We start from the raw sequence: 27,799 nt of genomic DNA, 5'->3' as shown, positions 1-27,799 counted from the left end.
TCACCGATGATGCGAGAGGCTGCCGCACGCGCACCCCCTGCAGACGTGTACCTCAGTCGCAGCCCCTCCGCGCTCCGGCCTCTAGATATACATATGACTTATACATAGTGAGGGTGAGGGATATTTGCAGACCGCTTGGACATGTTCCGAGCCTAAACACGGCGGGCAGGTGCACATCGCGCTCGGTCTGCGCTGGGAGCCAGGTCTGTGGTGCAGGAGTGATCGGGTAGTTGGGCAAATAGGCTCAACTCAGAGGTGATGGTGGTGTGTGGGAAGCGATGGGCGATAGATCTAGTCAGTACATACTCGAGCATGCTCGGCGTCATATCTTTTAGGGACATGTACTGTATAGTGTTTGTACTCACTGTCTTGTTCTGCGATATACGGCACTATAGCAGTGCGGTCAGAGCGCGTGTAGATATCTATACGAGTCTCTATTGACTGCTGTAATCCTTCGGCTCGGGCGATAGATATTTACTTACATAGACTTAAGTTTCAGATCGGTGGAATTCCACACGCCCCTCCCGTATGCAAGCACAGACAAGCACGGTGGCGACCGCTAAATAAAGTAACGCCCCAACGCCGTCCGGCCCCATTCTGCGACGACTTAGTTGGTTAGTTAACTACTGTAGTTACCTAGTTAGTTATCGAGGATGATCACGGAGATGATATCATGGGCCACCCCGCCCCGGCTCGAGTGTCATCATCGCACATCGCGCCGCGAAGGATGAGCCCTCGGCCTACAGGAGGGAGGTCATCCTCCCAGAGAGTGAGTGTGCTAGTGGTTTGAGTTGTCCGGCCTCAAGGCTGAGGCCGTGGCTGACCGAGGGCGTGGTGGGGGGGCGGATGACCGTCTTCAGTGTTGCTGATCAGATCCCTCCCAAACATACATCCCACGCGAATACCATCAACGCTGCAGTCGCACTAGAGAACCATCAGGACGCTGGATCCGAGCTGGTCCGATGGAGTTGGGTGTTGGAGTTGAATGTCCGCGATGCTGGCCGGTCATTGGCGGCCGAGCGTGGCCCGATGACCAGCGTGGTTGGCCAACCATGTGAAGCGCTTGGGGCTTCGGCTGTTGATCGATGGCCGCATTCCAAGGCATTCTGGAAGCTGAACGGGGCGCTGGTGTAAGTTGCAATACGCATACAGATGGTTACATCGGTGGCCTTGCTGCTTATTTGTTTTGTTTATGTAGCGCCTCGGCCATGTTTCAGAGTCTATCGGCGCGTTATGCGACAGGTAACAGTATGTCTCCCGCTGGATGGGGATTCTTCTTGGAGATGAGCATGTCTTCTCGATGCAGGGAATGGCGATCAGAAACAAGAACAACCTAGGCCAGCCTAGTTGCACCACGATTTGTCAGAGCCTCATTGGGTCCTGGGACGCGGGTTGCCATGCCAAGCTGCGCGTAGTGTCAGATGGCTATATTTGTTGGGGACGTGGGTTCACCTTCATCTGGACTGGAGAGTCGGTCTGCAGAATAATCAACAAATACGACGGGGGCGATGCAGGGGCGTGCTGAGCAGGGGCCGGAGGCGCAGCATCATCACCTTTATTCCCGACGAGGTGTATCGGTATTGAGGTATCAGAGCTGCATGATCAGAACACGCGCAGATGATTCATATGGAGAGGCAACACGACATCAGGATCGCGCGGAGAGGGGAGGACCGACCGCAGCAGCGCTCGATCGGACCGGACCGAGTCAATTGCAATCTACGGCCAAGCCTGTTGCCTGTCGCCCGTTGCCCGTTGCCCGTTGCCGGTCGATCCCGGGGTCCCGGAGGTGATGCTGGGCGGATCAGATCTGTGGAGTGATGCTATGTACGTTTAGGTTGAGGATCCTGTTCGTGTTTATTATTGTCCAGCTCGCTCACACTGCCACTGCAAGGCCTCCCCCTTTCTCCCCTTGGGCGTTGCAGGGCCACTCGGTGCGACGGCTTGGCGCCAAATCAATAGCTGTCAATAGTCGACGCGACTCGCCAAGCCCTCCTTGATGCACCGGTCTGTGCAGTCCTGATCGCCGTGATCGCCCTTGGCGCAATGCATTTGCAATTGCACTGCCAACCCGTGCCCGACAGAGTCAGGTCTTGCTTTTGAGACTGACGCAGCCTCTTGGCGCCCAGCGGCATTACCTCCTTCTCCAGGTGTTCCTGGGTTGAATAATCCATCATCCTGTGCAGAACCAGCCAAGCCAAGCCAAGCCTCACAGAGAGAAAAGGGGGAACTGGTGTTCGTCTGTCGATGTCGATCCACTTCCCCCGGAGTGGAGTGGAGATCCACCCCCTTGATGATTCCTCGGATGCTGAGGGTCGTGGGCGATGACAGCTCGGGCCATGGCTCGGCCCTATTCGGATCCCCAGTTGCACCGGACACATTCTGAAGTGTTTTCTGGTACGAGCCTTGGCTCTGACGGGCTGGCATCTCAGTGTGTAGCCGCCAAGCGCTGCTGCGGAATGGACTGTCTCGCTGTCCAGTCCGGACGATCTGGCTAGTGCGTCACGACTCAGATCGGGGTGTGATGAAGGATACTGTTGCCCAGATATGTCTTGGCGCGACGGGACGAGGCAGAGGATTCCATTGAGTTTGTCAGTTTTGGTATCTGGTCGGTCCGATCGCCGAGTCTTGTCTGCAACAGATTGGTCCTGCGGCTTGGGCTGTGTAAGAGGTTTCACGAATGTGTACTGAGCCTGGAAGTCATTATGGTCATTATTGTAGCCTTGGCCGTATCGCAGGATGTACCTGTACATGTGTACATACATAGTTGGGCCGGCCTGGCAGTCAGCGAACGCCCGGCAGAACGATGCCGAGATGAGGAAATTGGTGATTTGTTTCACAGCCAACGCTGCAATCTCGGCTCGCAGTCCTCATGAACCCGGGCTGGATGATGGTGGTGGTGGCAAGAACGCTGCGGGCTTATTGGAGGTGGTGAGGGAGGGCCACGAGTTGCCTCCCAAAGTATTTTGGACCACCAAGCAAGAGTGAAGCAAGATCACCACCACCAGTCAGAGTGGGCACGACTAGGCTGCATAGGCCATGTCACTCAATCTTAAGGAACTGGATCATCGAAGGATGAGTATGGGCATCTTCATCCTCCGGTACGCACCGTGAGGCATCTGGTGCAGTCACAGTATACGCCGAGCGCAGGCTGAAGATTGGACCCACGAGACACCACCGCGATAACATACCACTGCAAATCACAATCCGTCCGTCGCAACACCGCCAAGCGGGACAGCCGCTGTCAGGACTGATGAACGCCGGCCTCAACTCGACGCAGCGCGGTGGAGAGCGGTGAAAATGCCTCATACAAACCCGCGGCCGACACGAGACTAAGCCGACCCCAATGCGCGCTACTGTACTGGCCGTTGTTCTCTATGCACACCAGGCCGACTAACGCTGTCCGGACTAAGGCGCTGCAATGTGAGCTCGATTCCTCGACTCCACTTCCCCCGGTTGTGTTGCCGGTCAGCCTTCTGCGTCGTGCTAGCAGACTCGCAACCTATCGACGTGAGGATTGATATCCCCGATCTGTCGCCGAACTGTGACCTACAGGAGGGCCTAATCTGGTGGGCGCTAGTGGTGTCCGCCTGCACAGTTCACAGCTTATTACGGTTCTTGTTGGTTGCGATCCAACGGGGCGCGTGTATGTTTAGTCTCATCCAGCGGGATCATGTTTGGTGCCACGAAGGCAACACCACTCGGGGTGTATATCCTGCTATCACCACCGGCGGCTCGGCGTGCCAGGAGTCCTCGGAGGGATGAGGGATTGGGGGATGAGGAATTGCGAACGGGGCACTTGGCCCCTTCCACCATCATTCTATCATCCCAACTCGGATGGACTGTGCGGTGAGATCCGATCCCGGTTGACGACTATTGGTGGGAAAGTCTCGCGATTTGGTTTCTTCCTCGTTCCATCGATCGTCCCTGCGGATTGTTTGCAGGACACTTCGCCGAGATCCTGCTGCACCAGTCCGTGACCTGACGATGTGAAACAGGCAGAATACTCCGTCCCGAGTTGAGTCCTGTAGGAGCTGTATAGCAATAGTAACATAGTAATAGAGAAATTTCGTGGTACTACCGTCGTGGGTTCCCCTTACGCCCTCCAAATCTCCGAGAATCCCAACCACCGGACTGAAAGCCGATCAACAGCGCCTCGTGCCACGCTGCACGCCTCGCAATCTCCCATCGCCTTCAGAGTTTGTCGCTTCTTGTCTCCACGCCAAACTTTCGGCCGCGGAGAGAAACGGCCTATGGAAGAATCACACTGCGATGCTGAAGAAACCAAACCCCGCGTGCCCGTTCTGTCGGCAACAAGCTTCATCCACGATTTCCAACCCAACTGCATCTTCCCCAACGCGCTGACCGGGTCGTCGATGTACGCGGCCAACGAGCGCGCTGCAATGCGACCGGGGGCCCTGTCTGCGCATACAGATCCGGGGTGGGGTGCGATCCGAGGCTTTGCGAAGCTTGTCGTGATCTCAACACTGCTCGAGTCGGCTCGTAGTTTCTGTAGTCCCTACCGTATGGATGTGACTGGATGATTGGAGATCGGAGACGTGATCATCGTTCTGCGAGGGGATATACTTTGCCGTCGGGATGGTCTTGCTGTCTTCCCGCCGTGGAAGATGGATCGAAGTATCTTCCGTGTACCTCAACCGTCGCAATCTCTGCCCACGTATACCCGGTGTCTACCTTGAGGTGCTGCCACTTGTGACTAATGGACCCGGATTCTCATCGCGACTGACCGCTCCTCCATTGTTCCAACGTGGGTTCCTCGTCAGCCAGTGATAGCGCGAGCAATGAGTGCCCCATGATGGCATTGTCATCAGCGGCCTCCGGTGCGGCTTTTCTTGCTGGATCGTGGAGCACGTCTGCGTTGTACCCTAAAGATGAAGTTCCTAGGGTTGAATTGCGGTGGAGTCGAGGGATCGAGGATAACACGTTTCACCGCAGATCGAAACACGGCGTGAAATATCCATGGATAGGTTAGGTACATGTACCCCCGAGGCCGTCTCTCGTACGAGGACTTTGCTCGTCCACGCGACATTTGGGACTCGACCAGGATCGGGAGCGCATGTGCATATCAGTTAGGTGTACGGACTAGAGTATGCACACGACTACAGATCCAGTGCATCCTCCGTAGTTATGAATAGAACTGTCTCTGGATACCCAACCGTCGTCTGCAATGGTGTGCTTGGCGCCGGTGCTGCCTCTGGGCTTGGCCTGCAACTGAGCTGCACGGGGGATCATCGGGGGCGAGCTGGAAAGTCTATGTACCCAGGCACAATGTGTCTACCACGCCTGATGGGCCAAGGAGGACCCCTTGTTCTGTCGAGGATGCCAGACGAGGAGTGTCTCGAAGACGTGTATGTACACCTTCACATATGTACGTATGTACATGTACTGCGACAGGAGCATCCCGTGTTCGGCTTTCCGAAGACTCATGTAACTTACGTCAGAGGGCTTCCTAAGAGAACGCACCCGGCGCCTGTAAAGACAGTATAACTATCGTTACTAGTTTGACTACTTGCTCCAACCACCATCCCGAGACTCGCGGCCACCACCCGTGCTCGACGAGCCAAGTACGAGAGACCTAGGAAGCGCGCAGAGCGCGTTTAACGTTTTCGGGCGGGCCGTGCATGTTATTGCCCGGGGTTATCGAAGTAAGGTATCTATACCGATGATTATTGATTATTCATTATTGAATCGTGAAATAATAACCCCCGGTAAGACTCACTCGCTAGCCCTAGGAAGTATAGCAGTAATCCGTGCTCGGTCCAGTACCAACTTCACCACTAGGGCTCACAAGGGTTCAGGCACAGTCATGAGGCCCGTACGGGGCGAATACTGTGGTTCGGCTGCTGAGGGTGGGTGCGGGGAGGCACAATGACCATACAGGTACGGTATTAAAGGTGCCGATCTCGGCCGGTTTCAGAGTAATTGAATACGGGCAGTACCGCTATACTTAGAAGTCGATGCAAAGCCGCAGAGCACCGCCCGTGGCATGTTGGCATCGGCACGAGTGTTGGCCGACTCGCTGGAAGTATTATGATTGAATATGATTATTAGTATTCCACAGGAGGTGTATTGCATCTGCAGGGCGATTCCATGGTCGGTTGGTGGTGAGCGAAGTTGGGGGGGGTAGGGCACCCTGATCAGGTTTAGCCGGCACAAAATGCCTCATAGAAACGAGCTCCTCGACAATGGTCATTGCGCTCCACCCAACGATGAAACCCTTTGTGCCATAGTTAGCGCAGCAACCAGAACTACTTGATGCTTTTCTTTGCGCAATCGCTACGAATAAAATAGAAGAATTCTTCATAGAGAGTTAGAAAACACAAAAAAAAAGAGAAGAAAAACCCTGTAATCCATAAGAAAAACAAGACCGTAGGCGCAGGAACCATCATCCCCGTACTGTAAGCTGCATCCCGGTGGGGCGTGGAAAGTGGGAAATGGAAAGTGGAAAAAGGGAAACGCGAAAAGGGAAACAGCGTGGAAAAAAAAATCTGTGGCGATGAAAAAGAAAAGAAAAAAAAAAAAAAGAATTGTTCCCACGCTAAACCTAACGCAGCCATTTCACTGTGCCGCCCTCCCGCGCTGTCGCATCGTCACTCCTCCCCCCCCCCCTCTAACTATACTTACTACTTACTACACCCGCAACTGCGACAACTACAGCGATCTTCCACTTTATTTTTCTCTCCACTCCCCCCTCCTCCCTTTCGCATCCTTCTCTCGTCATCCCCCTATTCTTCGATCGTATCTTCAAGCACGGAACTCTTGGCTCGCCGCCAAGAGGTATTCGTGCCACCCGGCGCTCACTGCTCACTGAGTGGCCAGTCTTGAAAAGAAAAGCAATCTCCCTCTGGCCTGCTCATCGTCATTCAGAAACTGCCTGCTCCGCCCCTCGAAGCATGTGTTTTATATCATGACAAGCGTCCTTCGCGGGACTTCGTGGTTCTGTCCTCCGGGTCGATCGAATGCTGCATTCGTGATCGATACAAGAGAGCATCGAGACGTCTCTTTTGTCTGTTTCGTGAACCTCGCCACATTGACTTCTGCGCGAACCGGTCGTCAACATGGCTCAAACCCGTGGTGATCGACCCTTCTCATTTCACAATCTCTTCAAGATGCTTCTCTCGCCCAACTCGTCCTCCCGGCCGGCTCACGACGAGGCCGACCTGCCGGAGGACCTGGACGAACCCCCCGATCAACATTTCTTGCACTCCTCGATTCACCCCGATGACCACCACCACCACCACCACATCGTCTTTGCTCCCCCTCCGATGATTGACCGAAAGGAGTCACTGCTCACCCGCGCCCTCAAGAGTAGCCCGGAACTGTCTCCGACGGACCCTCATCCGTCTCTCCACGACTCTACCTACTCCTACCGCTCATACCCGCACAGCAACATCAGTGGCATTTCGACTGCCGAATTGACCAGCGACGGTGGTCTCACCAGTCCCTCTCTCTCCAATACCCCGAGCCCTCCTCTGCCCCCGCAGATGATGGCCAACCCGGCCTCCATGTCGAGCAAGCAAGATGTCACGCCCAAGGTGAAGGTGCTCGACACCAGTGAGACGCATGTCGAGGCCAACCTAGGCCGGAAGCGATGCATCAGCTTCGCCTGCAACCGACAGACTTCCGCGCCGAAACAAGAGAAATCGCCCGTTGCGCCCCAACCTACTCAGACTACGCCCTCTCCCGCAAAAGACACCCTGGAACCACCCAAACGCAAATCGACCCTCACCTTTGTCTGCCCTGGACGTCAGCCCACCATCCAAAGAGATCGCTCTCCGGCTCGCAGGGGCATCTTTCGATCCCGATGCCGCGGCTCTCCCGCCCCTGTATCTCGCAAGACAACCCCAGCGACCGCCGACGGCTCGAAGGAAGTGAAGACTACTGCCATCACCCTGCCAAAGACGAAGGGAGTTCCTACTAGCGGCTTGGGGAAATTCGAGGAATCCGAGGCTACGAGGTTTCACGAGTTTGCCAGCTCTATGGATGAGGACGACGAATGGGTGACCAAGGATACCGACTACTCCCAGAAAATTACGCTCAACGACTGCATGAAGAAAGAGAACGCTATTCGTCGACTGGCTGAGGAAGTCGAGGAGGAAGCCGAAGAAGAGGAAGACGAGGACGAAGAGGACGCAGATGACATTGCCGACGATGACTCAACTGTCCACGACTTCTCGTCAGATGATGGAAATGAGTCAGACAACGAGGCTGGCTTTGCAGAATCGGACGAAAGCGACGACGAAGGCTCAGATTACGAGTTTTGGGCCCCGTCGGCGGTCGTATCGGAGGCCAGCGTTCAGTCCGTCGATGTGCCGCCTCCGACTTTGGAGCGTCGGACTTCAAACACGTCCTTCGACTCGATGACGGATGAACACCCGAAGTGGTTGCCCGCCCCCGTTCAAAGGATGAATATCCGTCGCTCCAAGCCGATCAAGATGCGCCCGGGCACCCCGAATCTGCCTGATAGCACGGATTTTGTCTGTGGAACCTTGGACGAAGATCGACCTCTGGAGGCTGCCTACAAGTCCTGTATGGAACAGCGGCGCCTGTCGAAACATATCCCCATCCCGCAAGACATTGATCCTAGCTTCCCAACCAGCGACCCCGAGGACAACGAAGACCTGGAGGATGTCTCACAGGAAGACTTGGAGGACTTTGCCCTCGAGCCCACTCGTGGTCGAGCCGAAGGAGCGGCTCGCAAGGCATCCCCCCGACCCTCGCCCAAGCGCATGATGTCTCCACCTCCTCGTCGGGCTGGTCGCAGTTCGCCCAAGCGTCTCAAGTCACCGCCTCCTCGCGTTAGAGCCAAGTCCCCACCTCCTCACGTCAGGGCTAAATCGCCTTCGCCGGAGAAATGGACTGTTTCAGATAACATTCCTGTCATCGAGCGGCCTCGTGGTGTAAACATCAGCCACCTGGTTCAACGTCAACCGTTGGTGCGCACCAGGTCCCTTCCTCGGACGCCCAACCCCTTCTTCACCAGCCTGGAGAAGTCGCACCGGTGGCATGGCATTCCGCCACTGACCGAATCACCTGAACGTGAGCACTCGCGCACCCGTGAGCTGCACACGCGTGGACCCATCGACATCGTCGAGGGCCTTGAAAAGAAGCGTCAGAAACGAAAAGAGAAGTTCTGGCGCCAACATTGCCGTAAAGCTGCCAAAGAGCAGATGGTGCGGCGGCCGATTCCCGGCAAGGGAGCCGAACGGATGAAGGAGCTTGGCCTCGAAGTTGCTGAGAGGTGCAGAGCTTACGGCGTCGGACAAGACGCCCAGCTCGTCCTATCTGTTTAGGTCTACCCGCCTCTAATCAAGGACTTGAATGTTCTTCCCCATTATTTCGTGTACATAACTTACCCTTTTTTTACCTCCTCTTCGACCGCTCGGTCTGTGATCCGAGTGCCTTTCGCTATTACATACTTAAACCAACTTCGTGTCATCCACTTGATGAGCTTCCTTTGCTCTTTCTCTTCCTCTCTGTCATCCATTTCTAATCATCGGGGGGGGGGGGGGGATCAATCCTTGCATTTTTCCTTTGAGGAGGCCACTTTCATTTTGAGTTGCATAGTTGCGGTGCATATACCCCTTATCTGAATTTGCTGTATTGTGGATAAAGCGGGCGGATCGAGTCGGTGCGAGTGGCTACGAATCGAATATTAGCATATACCAATACTTGATGCCTGATCTTGTAAATTTCACCCTAGGGGGCTGCCTCGGTCGAGCTGTGACGGGGCCACTGATATGCCGCGTGAGAGGCTCGTCATTAGCTCGGTGCTCTCGAGTGTTATCTCTTCTATCGAGGACTTTGTTAATTCCGCCACCGCCGATCCACTGCTGCCTTAGGCACCCACGACGTCCCCAATCCCGAAAACAACATCAACCTGGCTTCTTGCCTCTTCCCCCTCCATCCCCCTCGGCGCCTTCTCTCGTCTGCGATCTTCCGCATTTGCGATCCTTTACTTGGACTCGTTATCCGCTCCTCCTCGCTCCTCTGCTCCGCCATGTGGATCATCAACTGGTGTAAGTGCCCCGTTCCGTTCCTAGCCAGGCCATCCCCATTCGCCCGCATCACAAGCTGCACAGAGAGAATCAGCTCTTCCGGCCAGCTGCTCCTTCTGTCTCCAACTTAATAACGGCAGTCTGTAGCATGCGGAAGGCATTCTAGTGCTCCGGTGCTAATGCTGCAGTTCTTGCGGCTTGTGATTCCGCTCTGGAAAATCCATCGTGCTGATATTCTCTCCCTCCTACTATAGTCTACGATATTCTGGCCTCGCTTGGCCTTCTGAACAAGCACGCCAAGCTCCTCTTCCTCGGTCTGGATAATGCTGGCAAGACGACCCTGCTTCATATGTTGAAGGTGAGTTGCGGTGCGCCGGAAGAAGGTTGATACTCTACGCTTCGAGATCGGGATCGGATGTGAGATGTTCTGTATGAATCAGATGGTGGCAGAGAAGTCTCGAAGGGAAATTTCTTTTGGCGCGGAATGGTGGATGGATGGATGGATGGATGGATGGCATATGGCATGATACCTAGGTGATGTGATGGCTGACTCGGGTATTCTGACCAGAACGACCGTGTGGCTGTCCTCTCGCCCACTGCGCACCCAACCTCCGAAGAGCTGGCTATCGGCAACAACCGATTCACCACCTTCGACCTGGGTGGTCACCAGCAGGGTGAGTTGGACCCTGTGAATCTTGCGGCTCCACGCGGGCCCATCCCAACAAGCGACATCCACTAATCTCGATCTGTCTCCATAGCTCGCCGTCTCTGGAAGGACTACTTCCCCGAAGTTAGCGGCATTGTTTTCCTGGTCGATGCCAAGGACTATGAGCGCTTCCCCGAGTCCAAGGCTGAGCTCGACGCCCTCCTCGCCATGGAGGATCTCGCCAAGGTCCCCTTCCTCGTCCTCGGAAACAAGATCGATCACCCCGACGCCGTCAGCGAGGATGAGCTCCGCCACCAGCTCGGTCTGTACCAGACTACTGGCAAGGGCAAGGTTCCTCTTGAGGGCATCCGTCCCATCGAGCTGTTCATGTGCAGTGTTGTCATGAGACAGGGTGAGTTTGTTCCGTACCTCATTTACTATCGTCTTCAGACGCGCGACCCTCTCCCTCTTGTATCCTGTCTGCTTCATCGAATGGCTGACCACATTATCAACCAGGTTACGGCGAGGGCATCAGATGGCTCTCCCAGTACGTCTAAGCTCTAAGCTTAGACGCCGCCTCATGATAACCCCAACTCCCATCCCCCTCGCTAGCCGTCCTTGCATCTTGATACCAGCCCTCGAACTGATATCAGTTGCTCCCATCCCGTTCTGGATGGGACGGATTGGCATCGCTATAATCCCCACCCCACTACACCGACATTAGGACGCTACACACCTAGCAACCACCCAACCCTGAAAACCTCGCCTTCCCCTCCCCTCCCCCTCCACAATTCAACACGCACGACGTCTCGCTGTGATGTGCCGCTCTTATCTACAAAGCTTTGTACTCAATTCCATATCCATGTTTTCGCTTTTGACGTCCCTCTCTCTCCTACCTGGGAGTCTTTGGGTCTTTCGATCCTGCAGCCTAGTCTGTTAGTTAGCCGGTGACTTGTTTGTGGCTTTTCGCTTCGTATCATATTCGACGATTCGTTTTACCAAAAAAGAACACTTCACAATCCGGGTTGAGTATTTGGTGTAGGATGATGTATTAGGCCTAGGCTTTGCCGGATTTTCATAGATCCTAGCGACCACTGCCAGGAGAGGGACAAGGTGGGCAGTTTGCACTTCCAGCCTGATTCGTATTGATATCGTGGCATTGGATACTTATGTCAGTACGTATACATCGCACAAACCCTCCGCTCAGAGAGTGCTTACAGCACCGACTACAATCCTACCGAGCTTCGGATACTCTCGAGATATCACGGGAAGATTCACGCGACCAAGCACGAGAGGCTAGCTAGTCTTGGGCGTAGGCATGAGAAGCAGACACAAGAGATGCGTTTCAATGGAATTCAAGACACACGATACCGATAAGACAGAGACAAGATAAAGATAAGATAAACCAGTTTCCGCCCCCCTTTCCAGGATGCCGTAGGTAAACATTCCGTCCAGATGGTGAGAAACAAAAACAGGGGAACGACTAAGGGAAGAAAGGGAAAATGGTAAGGAAACATGAAAGGAGCAGAAAAGAAGAACGGGAAAAGAGAAATGAAGATGGAGAGTCCGCTCCGGAAGTACAAGAGGTCGCGCGGGTCGGCCAGGAAAGGATGGAGACGGGTTTCGCATGTCGCACGGGGAGCCCAGGAGATGGAGCAAGGTGAGCAAGTCCCTTTGCGATCAAGGGATTGGCCGCGGATGTAGAGGGTAGAGGTGTGGAAGGGTTGTCGGATATAGGCTGCCCCGGTGGTGATGAGGGATCCTCGGGTCGTTCATCGCTTCGTGGGTCTGTGGGGGTGGAACTCGCGGCGGAGGTTGTAGGAAGAAGGGGGGCGGGATTTGTTGGATGTCATGGCGGAAAAGGGATTGTTGACGATGACGGATTGTAAAATGGCTTATCTCCGCCCGAACCTGCTGCACATGGGGAAGCTCGTATTGATTCCTTTATTTCTTCTTTTGCTTGCGCGGAGGAGTGACGGGTCCGCCAGAGTTCATGCTCCCGTAAACGTACTTTTGTTTCTTTTCGGCTGGTTTGAGAATCTGTGGAGAGAAATCACCAGTTAGGATGGGAAAACGAAAAAAGACCAGGGCCATCAGTGGGGGAAAAGATCCACTCACCTGGAAGGAGCAGAGCAGACTCTCGTCAACGCTCATCATTGCACCTGCGTTGTCGAATTCACCGCAATAGTTCGGCGCACTGAATAACGTGACCAGCTGGCGCTTCGAGAAGAACTCGTATCCGTCTTCCACGACCTGATGCGCTCGACAGATCAAATCCATGTCGTGTTTTTGCAAGAAGCGTGACACCACATCGGGACCGAATGTGAATGAGACACCGCGGTCGTTTTCACTCCAGCCAGTGATATCCTTGTCGGGGTCAGACCATAGGAGATCGCAAAGAAGACCACAGTCGGGAATCTGTTCCAGTCAGCGAATTTGGCCTTCAGCCGGGAAAGGTCTGGCACCGGTGTTGCCATTTCTCGAGTCCAACACAGCCACACATGCCACTGGAGTACAATTGCAAAAGCCCTCAGGGAAGGAGACTTACATCAGTGGGACGCATGACCCGACGGATCTGCTCCATCGAGTTCAGATCGGGACTCAGACCACCATGCATGGTGAAAATCTTCTCGTCAATGATGGCGGCAATAGGCAGGCAGTTGAAGCAATCGGTGAATGTCTTCCATAGCTTGATGTTGTATCGTCGCTTGCACTCATCGTAGAAACCGTAGATACGGTTGATTGAAGCGCACTCGTGGTTACCACGCAAGATGAAGAAGTTCTCGGGGTACTTGATCTTGTATGCAAGGAGCAGGCAGATGGTCTCGAGCGACTGCTTTCCGCGGTCGACGTAGTCACCGAGGAAGAGGTAGTTGGCCTCCGGGGGGAAACCACCGTATTCAAACAGACGCAGAAGGTCGTAGTATTGACCGTGGATATCGCCGCAGATCTGAAAGGGGAAAATAATCGAGTCAGCATGCGACCTGCTGGTTGAGAATGTCAACGCATGATGCAAAGACAACAGACCTTGATGGGAGCCTCCAGCTCCAACAAAATGGGCTGCGAGATGAAGATCTCACGAGCCTTGGTGCAGAGATAGCGAATCTCCGATTCCAGCAGCTGCACCTGCTTACCAGGCCGGCTACCCCTCACCTCTAGCAGCCGGTCAATGATGGAGTCCAAGTCCACTTCCTGGTCGGCCATGTCGGGCGACCTCTAACGAGACACTGAAAGAAAGACACGAAGGGAAAACGGGAAAAGAAAGCACGCGCGAGGGGAGGAAGGGATGGCTTTCGGTGCGAGTGAAGTATTGATGACGCGGCGGCTATATTCTGCAACAGCCATACATGTTAGCGATGCCATCAAAATTGACAGGGGCACCAGTCCGGTTTTCAAACCCCGAATTAGCAGTAGAGAAGGTAGGCGCGTTCCCGATAACGAGTATTTTTTTTTCTACTCTCGGGTCGGGGTTCTTCTATGGTCGCGTCCCCTTGGATGGAAAGAGTGGACCAGCAGACTGGCGCGAGGAGAAGACGTACCTAGGAGATATTTCAATGAGACCAAAGACTCAAGAAGGAAGGCCTTGCGGCCACGAAGTGTTGGGGGGAGGAGCTGGCAGGGGTGCCAGGCGACGGCGGACGTGGGAGCCTCTCCGACAGTTGGTTGAACCGTAACTGAACACAAGAGAAATGAAATCGGCTCCTAAGCGCCTCGGTCAGATTGAGGCTGGAGGAAATCGAATCGCGTGTGGAGAGTGAGAGCCGGATGGAAGGGAGGAGGGGGGAAGCCGGGATGGCAGGCGATCGAAGTTTTCCGGGGGGGTTGAGAAAGAAGGTGGGAAAGGGAGTCAATCAAGGGAGAAAAAGAATTTTCAACGGGCGATCGATATATGTCCGAGAGAAGATCCAAAACAACAGCGGGCGCGATGGGAGCGTGGGAGCCTCGACGGATGGAGAGAGGAGAATCTTGCACAGGGAGCGAAGCGGGAAGTTCCAGAGTTTTGTTTGCAGCGCCTGTTTGGCTTCCCCGTTATAGATCGGCCTGGCTATTTTGGGCCGGGGTGGCACTATATCTGGATTGATTCCGATCTTATGCTCGAGCGGACGAGAATTCAGTGGTCCTGTGTTCTTCTGCTCCTTTTTCCTCTCCATGCCTTCTTCATTTCGTGGTTGGTTCTTTCAGCTTACCACCGGGCGTCGCCGTGGAGGGGCTTGCACTAGTAGCCGCCGGTCGAGACCTTGCTCAGTGACCACTGCGTTGCAAGCGAGAGAATGGCGAGAGAGGCCTGCCCAAAAGGCTCCCAGCGCCATTAAGTACGATCGGGCCGCAAGAGTAATCAGGCAGTACGCATCGTGCATGAATTCGTCCAGAATATCGTGATCCCATCTCCACCATCCACCACCCCGGCCTCATCATGCCGACCAGACCCGCGTCTCCCATTGGATACCCAGCATCTGGATCACTGAACCCCGGGCTGCTCTAGTTGACGGGGTGAAGAATCTTTTAATAGATGCTCTACGTGCGATCTGCTCCAGTCTGGTCCGCATCTGTGCGAAACTGATCTTAATTTTCCGAACTAGCTCATAGCGTCGTATCAGACATCCAGCCTCATGGCTCGAGAACGAAGGAGAAACTGCAGAAAAAAAAAAAAAAAAAAAGCCCGCCAGAAAGAGAAAGAGAAGAGAGAAACATAAACAGAGAACAAGAAACACAAAACATGAAACGAGAGGGGAATAAAGAGGAATCAAGCTGCAGACGCCAACGAGCCCAAAGAAAAAACCTGAAATAATACACACGCTCTAGGGAGTTAGTCTTTCACAATGCACCCTCCCAAAAAAACAAGATTTGATGGCAAAGAGCCGCAGGAAAGATGCGTTTTGATGCGGGGAAATAGGCGCAAATTAGGGCGAAATAAACACAGCAACGGGGAAAAGCAAAACGGCCGTAAATGTTCATACATCCAACCCGCCATATCTCGTAAGTCATCCAACGCCGTAAACAATGCGAGTGAGGAGCAGCTCAGAAGGCGTACTCGAAAGAGCAGAGAATCCGAAATTATGTGTGGTGGCCAATCAACATCAAGTCGAAATGGCAGGGAGAGATCGCCGGGTCGTTCAATATATCAAAATATCCAAAGACCGGGTGGATAGGTGTAGGTCGAGCAGTCTAACCACCCAACGTATGACCACCGCTTAGGATTGCATGGCTGTTAGCCCGAGTCAGAGATGCAGCTGGTAATGCTACGTGGTCTAGACCCGATCCAGCCAAGTGCGCTGCCAGCCCATTCTGGGAAGCATCCCACGGGTGGTCTCCCAGGACCGAAATCCAGTTGTGTCCAACTTTCTGACGAAGAGCGTCCAGCTGCTGGCGGCAAAGCTCCTCATCTAGGGACCAGTCTTTTCCCGTAACAGGTTGCACCAAGGCGGCCTGCAGGGGAGGTGGACTCGAGGACTGAGGCTGCTTGCTTGGGCTCAAGATGCTCGAGGATCCTGACTGGGCTCCGCTATCCAGCCTCCATTGATGGTCACAGGCAAGCACCATGGTAGACTGAGTCGGAGCGTGAAATTGCTGAGTAGGTGGAACGGGAGGTGCCGTTGGCACCGGGTTTCCTAGCCCGTCCGTGGTGAAGGGGTTGTCCGTTGACAAATCAACGATTCGACGCCGCTGAATCTTTTTCAGACGGTTAGACCCCCCTTCACCCTCACTCCGCGAGACAGCCTTCGCAAGAGACTCGCTTGCCTCGTCGGGCAGCTTGGGAAGTGGACGATCCTGAACGAGACCGGGACCAGTGGGTTTGAGCACCAGAGCAGATTGATCAGCTGCACTCGAGCGCACCACGGGGGCCCCTTCAGGCTCGGCGACCCGGTCGACAAGTTGCTTTCTCTCGGTGTAGCCCGGGCCGCGACCATCAATGATGATGTCCTCCGCGTAGCCAGGCGTCCGACGGAATAGGTTCATGATAACGACACGGTAGCCGGAATGCGTTTTCACGAACGGGTTTCCAGACACCCAGATTTCCCGTATCTCAGGGAGACTTGTCAGCCGTGCCATTTCCGTCGGATCCATCAGATTGTTGTCTCGTAGGTCTAGTCTCTCCAGAGAAAGTAGTCGCTCGATACCTGCCAGGGATCGAAGTCGGTTGCCGCGAAGGTTGAGAGCAGTGATGGCCGGAAGAGGGTTGCGCGAGAGAGAGTGCAGGGACTCGATCATGCAGTGAGATAGGTTCAGCGCGCGAAGGGCCATCAAAGTCGACAAGCTGTCAGGGACTTCAGTCAAAAGGTTCGACGACAAATCCAGCGAGTTTAAAGTGCTGGCTACGGGAGCAAGACTGGCTGCAGAGACAGACGTCAACGAGTTCTCAGGAAGACCCAGGTGTCGCAAAAATCGCCATTTGGAGGGTGGGAGCACGCCCGCAAGCAGATTTGACGAGCTTCCATTCCGATGGCCGGCAGATGTATCACTTGAATTGGAACTGCCCGAACCGGTTCGTCGAATCCGCTGGGAGTGGCCGCGACTGTGACGATGACTGTGTTTGGTAGTCGGCCGCGTCGGCGAGATGCTCTCAGCGCGCGCACGAAGCTTCCCGCCTTCCGAGCCAGCCCGCATCATGGGAATAGATTTTGGGCTGGTGCTGCTACCAAGAGCCGTATCGGCAGTCGGCGATCCGGGGGCGGAGATGGAGGCATGGTCTGTGGCACGGACAGGCTGGGTACCAGAGGTGTTGCTCCACCCCAGCGGCGGAGACTGCTGGGATTTGACGGAACGTCGCCGTCGCCTGTCAATGTCGTCCAGGACGATTCGCGTCAACAGATCAGCCGGGTCATCCAGATGGGCGCGCTTGATGGAGAGGGTGCGCAATTGCTCGGACAAACGGTCCCAGCCGTAGAAAGAACGGTAGTCTATGTCGATGATCTCTAACGCGCTCAAATTTTTGAAGGAATGTAAGGGCACAGCCGTATCGAAAGGAAATTCTTCATATCCGCGGATCAGACGGGCACGGTGGTCCGGGGCTAGTCGGAGGCAAGGGATCTTGGTGAAGGCAGAGTAGAGATACTTCAGATCGGCTTCCAGGGCGACCTTGGCTTTTTCCGATTTGGAAACAGACTCCTTGGATCCCAAGCCAAAGGAGGACCAGAGGCCGCTCATGCCAGACATGACACTACGAACGCTGGATACGGAGTGGATCGAGTCCCGGTCACCGCCTTTGGAGCGCTGGGGCTTGTTCAGAAAGGAAACATAGGACTGCGATACCTCGGTCTGGATATTCTCGAGTCGGACGTTCATCGGGCCGACTGCAATGGACAAATCCTCGAAGCGGGAAAGGAGGTAAAAGAGGTGATGCGGCGTGAGGGTGAGTTTGGCGGGCTTGATGTTCTGCGAGGTGAACTTCAAGGCCCCGAAGGATAAGGCCGCAGCCAGAGTCAAGGATGTGGAAGAGAAGGAGCCCCCAGAGCCCGACGGCGAGCTGGTGGGGGACTGTGGAGGGCCGACATTCTTGGACTGGCGCCGCAGCTGGAGAGCGTTGGCGAGCGCTTTCTCGTGTGTTCGGACGAAACTGGCGAGATTCTGGGCAAGTGAGACAAGATCTGAGATTAGCAACCACCACACGAAGAGCCACGTGAAGCGTGGGAAAGGGATGAAACGAGATCACTGTGACAAAAAAAAGAAAAGATAAAGTTGCTTACCTTGATGAAGAGTTGTCCATCTTCAGTGTTTAGCTTTTCCATCGTGGAAAAGAATCCAGCCAGGACAGGAATTCCTCGGTCCGGAGAACTCTGAAGATGGGACACTCAGAGGGTAGTACCAAAGACGGCCGACATTGTGCTGGTGCGACCTGGCAGGAAGGGATTGAAGGAGTGTGTCGCCTAGGCGATGCGAGGAGGTTAGCCCGGGTGCGACGGGTGAAGGGATGGGGGGAGAAGGCCCAGCTTACCTCGTGTTGAAAGGAGGCGAGGTGACAGATGGAAGAGAACAAGAGATCCCAAGAATCGAGGTGAAGCCACGACGATCTAAGGGGGAGGAGGGGGGAGGTGGATGGGAGGAGAGAGAAAAGCGTGAGGGTAAGAGAAGCAGAGAATCTTTGGTGCACGGGGTAACCGCTCAATAAGAATGGCTGATCGCGCAAAGATAACACTATTAAATACGGCGACTACGAGCGACTAGTATTCGTCGATACTAAACTTTCACCCGAGATCCTATTTGGGCCAATTGTGGCATATTTGACGGCATAATCACTCATACCACGCTCCATGATGATTCGGGTTAATTAAAAATCTAATTGTCTGATCGCTTTGCTGCGATGCTCCTCACAGCATCTGACTGCTGTCTCATGTGGGCATAGAGTTTTGCATCCACTGGTTCCATGACTCCTCGAAGGAGGGAAATTGGAATTGCGATGGAACGAGCCATTCCAGTGCTAATTCCTGCAAAGACGATAAAGCGGGTGGCAATGGCGAGCGTGATGGAGGGGCGCTCGTCGAGCTTCGGCCGCGTCTATATTCAGACCCCTTCTCTTCTCGGTTGGATGGACCGAATGACCATAGCGTCGCCGTTGCGCATGCCCATTCGCCCCATCATCAACCGTGGATGGTATCAGCATTTTGAGTCGATCCTCTTTCGATCCCCTCGATCCCCTCGAGGTCTATCATCCGCCTCTCACTCGCCCGGCGCAGTGGGGCAGAGTTGCGCTGCTCCCAATCGACAAGCCAAACCACCCACCGATTCACTCTTGCTCATGCACGTTGGGAGCCCACACCACCTTGAAGCATTACCCTGCGACGTGAATCCCGCCTTTCGTCTTTCACGTTCGGTCGCTCGGGTTCGATGCAGCAGACGCAGCCCGGGTGGGCATGCCGAGTGGTCAACTTGCCCCGTGCTCCTGAGGCCCGCTTTTCCCTTCTCTTCTCGCGCTAACTCCTACTACTGTATAGTGGCAGCCCGTCTTCCCGAATCAAGCGTCCTTTTACCGGTCATCTGCAGTGTACACACGGCTTGGGCGTGCCACCGATTCGACGCCGGGTATTGGCCGAGCCACTCCCATCTGCGTCGCAGGAATTCCTGAGAGAGGACAATGACAACGGCGGATGCCAGTGACTGGTCACTTGCACCCGAGAATGGGAATTATGTATGATTCTTGAGCGAAAGAGCGCGGGCCGTTTGGCGCTCGGAGACTCGACGAACCGCATCGACGAGCGAATCAGCGACTCGAACGGGCAGGCGCATTACGCTATCTGGGATGATCCGAGTCAGCTCACAGTGGCTCGCACTGACATCTGACATTCCACTTCGAGGGTGCCCACTCTTGCGCCGGTGGAGCCCCGTTGATTTTTGGGGCCATGGCTCTCTACTATCGCGTTATCATTATCATCAACAAACCGCTCCTCCAGGATGACATCAAAGGATCCCGTTTCCACGACTCTCTGTTTTTCATCGCATTCCGCCCCCCTCCAACTCTATATCCCCCCTCGATGATTCCCCTCCCCCGCTATCAGCCACACCGCTTCCCACATTCCTGGGAAGTTGAGCACAGTCGGGGGTGGTGAGCCATGGTTCGGCTTCATCCCTTCATCTCATTTGATTCATGGGACGGGGTCGGCGGGGTGACAGATCACCCGCGGACGGTCCATCCATGGATACAGAGGGCGTTGCGACTCGTTTCAGAAGTGATACTCCTGATACTCCCCTTCCTTCCCGGAGGCGGCGTATACACACATGAGATTGCGCGCTGGTGTGTGTATCTAATAGCATCCCTGGAGTCGATCCCACGGGCTATTGAAGGAAGAGCATGGACGGCCTTGAAGCATTCCGGGATACAAATGACTAAGTGGTGGTGTATAAAAAAATTTCTCACTCCTGCGGCCCCCAGAGCTCGGGTCAACATGGGATCCTACGCGCGCTGCAAGCCCCTCTGCAGTTGCAAGGAGTTTGCATGCAGTAGTCTGAAAAAGTTTTATCCTTGCATCGAGATGTATATACAACACGGCACAAAGAGCGTTTTCTGGGGACGCCGCTACCATCCCCTCAAAACCACACCAGCTTCGCCACGAGCTGAGGAATGCTGGTGGAGAGTATCTGATATGGCATCACCCTATCGCCCCGCCCCCTACTTTCTCCCTTGGTGTGACTCTGGTAGTAGCGTGTATACACCCAGCTATTTCTTACCCAGAGAGGACGCAAGTGCTAGGCGCCTCCGGGCGTCGGCATCCCCACCCTGGCCGATCCCTCCAGCACGAGGATACGAAGATTTCGTGGGCGCCGCGGTGATTGGGTGCAGCCCGGTCATTAGCAGCACCCGCGCCAAGGCCGCGATGTGGCTCGCTGAACCTGCATTGCTTTTTCTTTCGCAACACTCACGTTGCGAGCGGGGAGTCCTTCGTGAGAGGCGCTGCGATCTGCAAACCACCCAATGCGGCCTTCGTCCTGCGATTCGATGCCAAGCTCCCTAGACATCACACTATTTCCCTTTGTCGCTGGCCACTCTGACCTAGTCTGTACATGCTTAGATTTTGGATTTCGCGAAGCGGGGCTGTCTGGTGCGCTACCGCACGAATGGACTCCTTGGGACTCCTCGGAGTTTAGGATGGTGAGGGTGACGCTCAACCCCCTGTTCCCCTTTCCTCATATCATCCAAACTCAAGGCAACTCAAGGCAACTGGAAGGTGACTCCGTCATGTACCAGGCGGCTATCGCGCAGCCGACAAATCATTGCATCGCGCGCCGACATCAAACCGCAGCGTGATCTATCGCTGCTGGTCGATCGTGCCGAGTGTGGCATTTGCATCTCGGGAATAAACCAGCGGTGCAAGGCAATGCAGATGTTTGCTTTTTGCCCCTTCGCCCTCTCCTTCTTGTTCGAGGCTTCCAAGGATTTCAAGGCCGATCGGCATTATGTGCATCAAGGGGCGCAGATGACTGGGAACCAAGACTAATTAGCCTCCAGCAAATCCCTACAGTATGTACATATGTAGGCCCATGTGGTATAATTAGTAGCCAATGGCCCCTCGATATCGATATTAGCACTGCACATCATCGTGGTCCGCGCAATCAGGTGATAAAATGATGACGGGCTATTTGCCCATCTCCACTCTATCTTCTACGCGATGATATTTGAAGGGTGATGCTGCCTCTTCGAGGAACTGCCCTGGCCGATATCGCCCGTCGACCCGCGTTCATGCGGCTGAGCTGCGATTTGCCCTGTGGCAGCCCATAGGGTGCTCTCCTCGCCCTCCATGTCGGCGCCGACGCTAATAACAAAATTCTACCGGCCCGCCAATCAGTGCGCTGAACCGAGTTTTACCTTCAGATCTGAACGGCGTGGCATCTAGCGGTGAAGCTATGCCGTGCTTCGCCGGAGAGTTTTTCGATTTTCTGTTTTTGGCTTCTCTCACCCAGAGGTCACTTCCTGGACGCGCCGGCGATGACCCCTCCGGAGCGGGTGGATGATGGTACGACATGCTCTCTTCGGGGAGGAACACATTACGGCGGATGGGCTGATTGGGTACGTCAGGGATCCATTGCGATATCCCACTTTTGCCATGGGGAGATCGGGAGAATCGGAGCCCAAATCATGGTGTTGCACAAGGTGGACTGGCAGGATGTAGATGTATGTCAGTAGCTATCATGTAGGCAAACCCACAGAGTGGCAAGGTGGGATGGACAATTGATAGATGCCTCGGCCAGTGCGAGAAGATTGAGGAACCATGAGGCCCCACACTGTGCGGACTCTGACTCTGTCGATCCTCACAATTGGATTCAATAGCGTTTTCGGAAGATCATGGAAATCAAAGCCATGATTGACTTGGAAAAATATTCAATGATAAGAAGATATGCTCCACGCGCAACCGTGGATCGCGCCTGCCTTTTTTCTTATCGCGAGCGGGGCAGCTGCGCCAGCCACACTTCCCACTTCACCAGCCACAGACCCCACAACCGGCGTGGCTCGTGCATAGTGGAGTACACGTGATCTGACGTCTCCTCGAGAGCTGCCCCAACCCGGATTCGACAGAGCTGGACCTTCCCAGTCGATGTCTCTACCGCCATGCATTGAACATGCCCTCGGATGAGAAGGCACCACTGCACGACCGATACGATCCGGTCGGTCTGCCGGACTACGACCAAGACTTCATCGACCCTGACGACCTACACCGGTTCGAGAAGGCACTCAACGCTCCCGAGGCATCTCCCTTGGTCGCCATCAACGACTGGCGCCCAATCAACCAGCGAGTGCGCAAGACACGGGGCCGTCGCAAGGCATCCAAGCGAAGCAAGGATGAAACGAGAGAAGGCGTGCTCTATGCCGTCCTGAAATGGCCGTTTTTGTTCACCGTGTTCGCGTGGATTACCATGCTGGGCTGTGGCTACGTCTTGGTCCGCGTGTATATCTTCCTGTACGAGCAGTGGGTCACCTGGCGCGGCAAGAGAGAGCGGCTCCGCCGAGAGCTGTCTGCGCAGACCAACTACGCGGACTGGCTGAAAGCGGCCCAAGCGTTGGATGCGCATCTGGGAAATGAGATGTGGAAGCAAGCTGACGAGTATGCTTACTACGACCATCTGACCATCAATAAGGTGGTCGCTCAGCTGAAGAAAGTGAGGAAGGAGGCGGAGTGGGAGGCACAGCACGGGGCAGTCAGCGCCAGTGAGATTCCGGCGGTCGAGGAGCTTCGCACCTTGCTGGAGGCCTGTGTCAAGAACAATTTCGCTGGCGTCGAGAATCCTCGGATCTATAGTGAGGCCTACTCGGGTACCAAAGATCTGGTTCAGGAATACATTGACGAGGTACATGCGTGTATCCAGTTGGTTTTGGACAGCACGCAGACCGATCGGGAGGCCAAGTACCAGCACTTCAAACATCTCGACACCAACTTCGGACGAACAGCGCTTTGTCTATCGGGCGGAGCGACGTTTGCATACTATCATTTTGGGGTGGTTAAGGCGCTTCTGGATAATAATGTCTTACCCGAGATCATCACGGGGACGTCAGGCGGAGCACTGGTTGCGGGCCTGGTGGCAACAAGAACCGACGAGGAGCTGAAGCGGCTCCTGGTGCCCGCGCTCGCACATCAGATCCGCGCTTGTCATGAAGGGCTGACAACGTGGATCCGCCGTTGGTGGAGAACGGGCGCTCGGTTCGATACGCTAGACTGGGCGAAACAGTGCAGCTGGTTCTGCAGGGGTTCGACCACGTTTCGAGAAGCCTACGAGCGAACGGGCCGCATTCTGAATGTATCCTGCGTGCCCTCAGACCCTCACTCACCCACCATTTTGGCTAACTACCTAACTTGTCCGGATTGCGTCATTTGGAGTGCGGTGCTAGCTTCTGCGGCCGTCCCTGGTATCTTGAATCCGGTCGTGTTGATGACCAAAAAGCGCGATGGTACTCTGGCGCCGTACTCATTCGGGCACAAGTGGAAAGATGGTAGTCTACGGACTGATATACCCATCAAGGCCTTGAACTTGCATTTCAATGTGAATTTCACGATTGTGTCCCAGGTATGACGGCTCCTTCTACCTTTGCTACTTCCCTGTTAACATCCCTCTCCAGGTGAATCCCCACATCAATCTGTTCTTCTTTAGCTCCCGGGGAACCGTAGGGCGACCGGTCACTCATCGTAAAGGCCGAGGCTGGCGCGGCGGTTTCCTCGGCACTGCAATCGAACAATATATCAAACTCGATATGAACAAATGGCTTCGCGTTCTCCGGCACCTAGAGCTTCTCCCCCGGCCACTGGGTCAAGACTGGAGTGAGATCTGGCTCCAGAAGTTCAGTGGCACCGTCACGATCTGGCCGAAAAGTGTACCCTCCGACTTCTACCATATCCTCTCTGATCCGACACCGGAACGACTCGAGCGCATGATCCACGTTGGCCAGCAATGCGCATTCCCCAAAATACAATTCATCAGAAATCGACTTAACATCGAAAACGCAATCATGAGAGGCCTCCAGCAATGCTCTGTTACAGGCGGACGCTCTCTGTCGCCACTCCTGTCTCGTCGGTTTCCCAATCGGGATCAGGAAGATGCAATGGTTGAGCGATTGGACGAGAGCTTCCCCGAACGCAACGAATCCAGCTACAAGGCCAACTCGCGTTACGTGGAAGTCTCCGATGATATGTCCCAATCAACCGTCTCCTCGCGCCCACAGACCCCCAACTCTCGGAGGGGCAGCGTAATGGAGGAGATGCGACGCCAGTCTGCTGTCTTCTTTGATGACGCCGATTTGTACGGTGACAATGATGTCACAGTCACCTGAATGATTCGGGCGGCTCAAGCGCCTCTTTTACCCGAATGTCGCCCACCATGACGGCGGGTCGAGTCTTTCTGCTTCTGGCCGCCTGCAGCCAGGCCCTCCGTCATGAAACTACCCTCATGATGTGATGTGCGATATGCCAGGCAGCTCCGGCTGGTCTTTTTTTGAGGGAGCGGATACTCTCGGGCTCGACGGCTATCAACTTTTCGCCATCAGGATTTTATCTTTTGACCCCCGCACAAGGGGAGTCTTGCATTCGCACGCCAAGGAGTTTTTGATCCTTTTCTACTAGATACATATCTTTGTCCTTTTGAGTTTGACCGGGCTCTCTTTGACTCGGACTTGCATCTGCCGCTTTCGGACTTTTTTCTCACGACACTTACGACTTTGCTGATGAGCGTTCAGCGAGTATTTCTTTTCCGATTACTTGCAGACCCTTATCGTCATGTAATATTACATTTTTAAAATTCATGTGTATGAGTGTAAAACATTTCCTTCGCTTTTCCCGCGCAGTGAAATAATGATCATATATATTTCTTCTCGGCGTAAGAGATCGCCGCTGCATTGACAAGCGGGGGCAAAGCACGATGACATCAGGGCAGGTATGCCATCATTTAACTAACCAGCTAAAACCAAACCCCTTAGCGCGATGCCGACGCACGGTGTTGTCATATCATCTATTCCAGTCTGTACGGTATCGATACTAGCCATTTAGTAGGCCGCAAATTGTGGTAAACGCATCACGTTCCTGCAGAGAAGGCTAGTTAGCTAGCTCAGTTGCGATAACTTCATTTGAGATAGCGCTCTTCCACCTGAAGGATTTAACAGACCGAAGCTACCTAGGTACGGCAGTGAAGGGGAGGAAGAGTAGCAGGCGCTAGCGCGATGTGTGCATATTGTTCGATCCTTTCCCGATCACGAAACTGTGTCCTGATAGCGAAAGGTGATGATAAACAGTGGAATATTCGATATCTATTTAACTATGTATATCTACATATATACTATCTGCATCAGTGCTAGGGGTGCCAGAAATCAAGAGCAGTGTTGCCTTCACTGTCTGTAAAAAGGGCATCTGTTTAACAGAATCGTTATCAGATAAATTATTCAGAGCTGCGACTGCCGAAAGGCTCTGGCGCAAAGTCAGTAGAATCCCTACCACAGCATATGCGAAAGCCCTTCTGATGTCGAGCATACAATATCAGATCTGGGTAGGGTGCTCCATCAAGAATGCTCGGACAAGACTGAATCCAGAAAAGACGTCGAATTGTATTCAGCTCCATATTCGTGCATCCACTTACTCATGCCTGACTCCATTTGAGATCGCTGCCGTTGGCATAAGTCTCGCTGTCAAGAGCAGAATGAAGTATACTGGCCGCTGAATCACAACGCAGAGCGCCGTGCACTAAACACGATCATCCTACATCTTCTCACAGGAACTCCTAATGGCAGAACAAAGTACTATCCGAGCAAGTTGCATTCAGGCGCGGAGGTCAATACTGGCTCACTTTTTCGTTTCGTTGATAAACTGCGTTTAAAACAGGCGGAAGTGTAGGACCGAGGCAGACACTCGGCCCGCATCTTCGACTCGCCATTCGCCCACAACCAGCGCTCTTCTTCCTCTTCACTCCTCAAGCCACCATCAAAGTCGATGATCTTCCTCGTCCAAACACTCCATTTTTCCCCGGGGGAGTCATCCATAAGAAGTCTCCTATGATGGATGTCTTCGGGGCTCTCCCCTGGTTTCTCCTCCGAGATATCCTCTGCCGACTCCCTGATCTTCCCACCTTGCATCGACTTTCCCAGGCGTCTCCCGCGGTGGCTAAATTTCTGCATCACACCAACGGGGTATATACCGACATCGTGGAACAGATTATTACCCACACAGATGGGCAACAAGGACTCAACCAAAAAGTCCAATTCTACCTTCGGACCTTGGTATTGATCTGGTGGCGAGCTTCCGCGGATGACGAAAGGAATCCCTTGCCCACTTCATTCGAAGACGTGGTCTATTTCATTGGGAAATCATCTCCAGAAGGTCGCCCCTTGCCCACCGGCTTCGGTGACAATCGGCTTCCTCGGTCAACTCCTCCGGCGGCTCTAGATCGTCTTCTGGACTTGTACAGCCGGGTTCGCCAGATGGCACATGCTTGTTTTCATGAGTGGATTGCTCGCTGTATGAGGCTGATGCCTGAGAGACTGAAGGACCCGGGGGCTACTTTCTCGCGTACGCGGTATCATCCGCGACCCCAGGGGGTTCCCCTGACTCCGGTGGACATTGGCCCACCCTCCTGGCTAGAAGAGCAGCGCTTGATCCGAGCATTCCTACGATATTATCTCTTCTGGGAGCTCAAAGAGGCCGTGATGACAAACGTGCTCCCAATCAGTCCAGATAATCTAGACCTCCATCTGCTGGAAAAAAACGAGATCCAGTCTTTCTGGTGTGAGGCAATATCGACAAAGATTGTGAGGCTGCGAGCCCATCAAGGGACGCAGTTTCAGGCAGTGCTCGCGTGGATAGAGAAACGCCAGCTTGCTGGATCCTCCACAATCCCCCCCGAGTTTCTTTACTGTTGCCCGACGCTTACTCCATTGTCCCCGGAACAGTTGCTGCTTACAGAGGACCCTCACATGCAGAGAATTCCTGGCCCAGTGTGGCTGAAGAAATTAGACTGTAGCCGCTCTCCCCTCCGCAATGTAGATCATGCGATCTTTCAACGACTGGGCTTTGAGTTTTGGGATGAGGAGCGGATGATCGCTCTGGGGTTTGTCGTGCCCGGTAGCAGGCGCGGTATGGTTTCCAATAGGCACCAGGATGAATATGACCTTTGGTTTCGATGGTCCAGTATTTTGACCGAGGAACAGTATCTCAGTTGTATAGGACAGGCAGATTGA

The 27,799-nt window shown here is 54.3% G+C and overlaps 10 protein-coding genes across 10 annotated transcripts; 7 read left to right on the top strand and 3 right to left on the bottom strand.

Annotated features, from left to right (window-relative positions):
• Positions 1 to 846: 846 nt before the first annotated feature.
• Positions 847 to 1,134, top strand: N7459_002548 (uncharacterized protein; the record flags this gene model as incomplete). The annotated part of the gene is made up of 1 exon (XM_056941733.1): positions 847 to 1,134. The coding sequence occupies one exon, from the start codon at positions 847 to 849 to the stop codon at positions 1,132 to 1,134; it is 288 nt and encodes a 95-aa protein (XP_056801616.1).
• Positions 1,135 to 1,962: 828 nt separating this feature from the next.
• Positions 1,963 to 2,762, bottom strand: N7459_002547 (uncharacterized protein; the record flags this gene model as incomplete). Its single annotated transcript, XM_056941732.1, has 2 exons — positions 1,963 to 2,491; positions 2,533 to 2,762. The coding sequence occupies 2 exons, from the start codon at positions 2,760 to 2,762 to the stop codon at positions 1,963 to 1,965; spliced, it is 759 nt and encodes a 252-aa protein (XP_056801615.1).
• N7459_002546 (uncharacterized protein) lies at positions 2,737 to 4,061 on the top strand (the record flags this gene model as incomplete). Its single annotated transcript, XM_056941731.1, has 5 exons — positions 2,737 to 2,958; positions 3,034 to 3,098; positions 3,148 to 3,291; positions 3,411 to 3,643; positions 4,060 to 4,061. Coding segments are annotated over 5 exons (666 nt in total).
• Positions 4,062 to 4,250: 189 nt separating this feature from the next.
• Positions 4,251 to 4,541, top strand: N7459_002545 (uncharacterized protein; the record flags this gene model as incomplete). Its single annotated transcript, XM_056941730.1, has 1 exon — positions 4,251 to 4,541. The coding sequence occupies one exon, from the start codon at positions 4,251 to 4,253 to the stop codon at positions 4,539 to 4,541; it is 291 nt and encodes a 96-aa protein (XP_056801613.1).
• A 2,535-nt stretch (positions 4,542 to 7,076) lies between these two features.
• Positions 7,077 to 9,311, top strand: N7459_002544 (DUF2457 domain-containing protein; the record flags this gene model as incomplete). Its single annotated transcript, XM_056941729.1, has 1 exon — positions 7,077 to 9,311. The coding sequence occupies one exon, from the start codon at positions 7,077 to 7,079 to the stop codon at positions 9,309 to 9,311; it is 2,235 nt and encodes a 744-aa protein (XP_056801612.1).
• A 707-nt stretch (positions 9,312 to 10,018) lies between these two features.
• sar1 (Arf family GTPase SAR1) lies at positions 10,019 to 11,219 on the top strand (the record flags this gene model as incomplete). The annotated part of the gene is made up of 5 exons (XM_056941728.1): positions 10,019 to 10,037; positions 10,271 to 10,374; positions 10,585 to 10,690; positions 10,775 to 11,074; positions 11,179 to 11,219. The coding sequence occupies 5 exons, from the start codon at positions 10,019 to 10,021 to the stop codon at positions 11,217 to 11,219; spliced, it is 570 nt and encodes a 189-aa protein (XP_056801611.1).
• A 1,387-nt stretch (positions 11,220 to 12,606) lies between these two features.
• Positions 12,607 to 13,866, bottom strand: glcA (type 1 serine/threonine-protein phosphatase catalytic subunit GLC7; the record flags this gene model as incomplete). Its single annotated transcript, XM_056941727.1, has 4 exons — positions 12,607 to 12,702; positions 12,781 to 13,080; positions 13,211 to 13,612; positions 13,690 to 13,866. The coding sequence occupies 4 exons, from the start codon at positions 13,864 to 13,866 to the stop codon at positions 12,607 to 12,609; spliced, it is 975 nt and encodes a 324-aa protein (XP_056801610.1).
• A 1,962-nt stretch (positions 13,867 to 15,828) lies between these two features.
• N7459_002541 (leucine-rich repeat domain-containing protein) lies at positions 15,829 to 18,389 on the bottom strand (the record flags this gene model as incomplete). Its single annotated transcript, XM_056941726.1, has 2 exons — positions 15,829 to 18,228; positions 18,348 to 18,389. 2 exons carry the CDS (start codon positions 18,387 to 18,389, stop codon positions 15,829 to 15,831), a joined length of 2,442 nt encoding a protein of 813 aa, XP_056801609.1.
• Positions 18,390 to 22,710: 4,321 nt separating this feature from the next.
• N7459_002540 (patatin-like phospholipase domain-containing protein) lies at positions 22,711 to 24,910 on the top strand (the record flags this gene model as incomplete). The annotated part of the gene is made up of 2 exons (XM_056941725.1): positions 22,711 to 24,150; positions 24,203 to 24,910. 2 exons carry the CDS (start codon positions 22,711 to 22,713, stop codon positions 24,908 to 24,910), a joined length of 2,148 nt encoding a protein of 715 aa, XP_056801608.1.
• A 1,439-nt stretch (positions 24,911 to 26,349) lies between these two features.
• N7459_002539 (uncharacterized protein) lies at positions 26,350 to 27,799 on the top strand (the record flags this gene model as incomplete). Its single annotated transcript, XM_056941724.1, has 2 exons — positions 26,350 to 26,362; positions 26,448 to 27,799. 2 exons carry the CDS (start codon positions 26,350 to 26,352, stop codon positions 27,797 to 27,799), a joined length of 1,365 nt encoding a protein of 454 aa, XP_056801607.1.

The sequence above is a fragment of the Penicillium hispanicum genome, assembly GCF_028827665.1.
Source record: "Penicillium hispanicum strain IBT 35686 chromosome Unknown utg000003l_segment0_segment0, whole genome shotgun sequence".
NCBI classification, from domain to species: Eukaryota; Fungi; Ascomycota; class Eurotiomycetes; order Eurotiales; family Aspergillaceae; genus Penicillium; species Penicillium hispanicum.
Note: the sequence above shows the minus strand (reverse complement) of the source record. Positions and strands in the feature narration are given on the sequence as shown.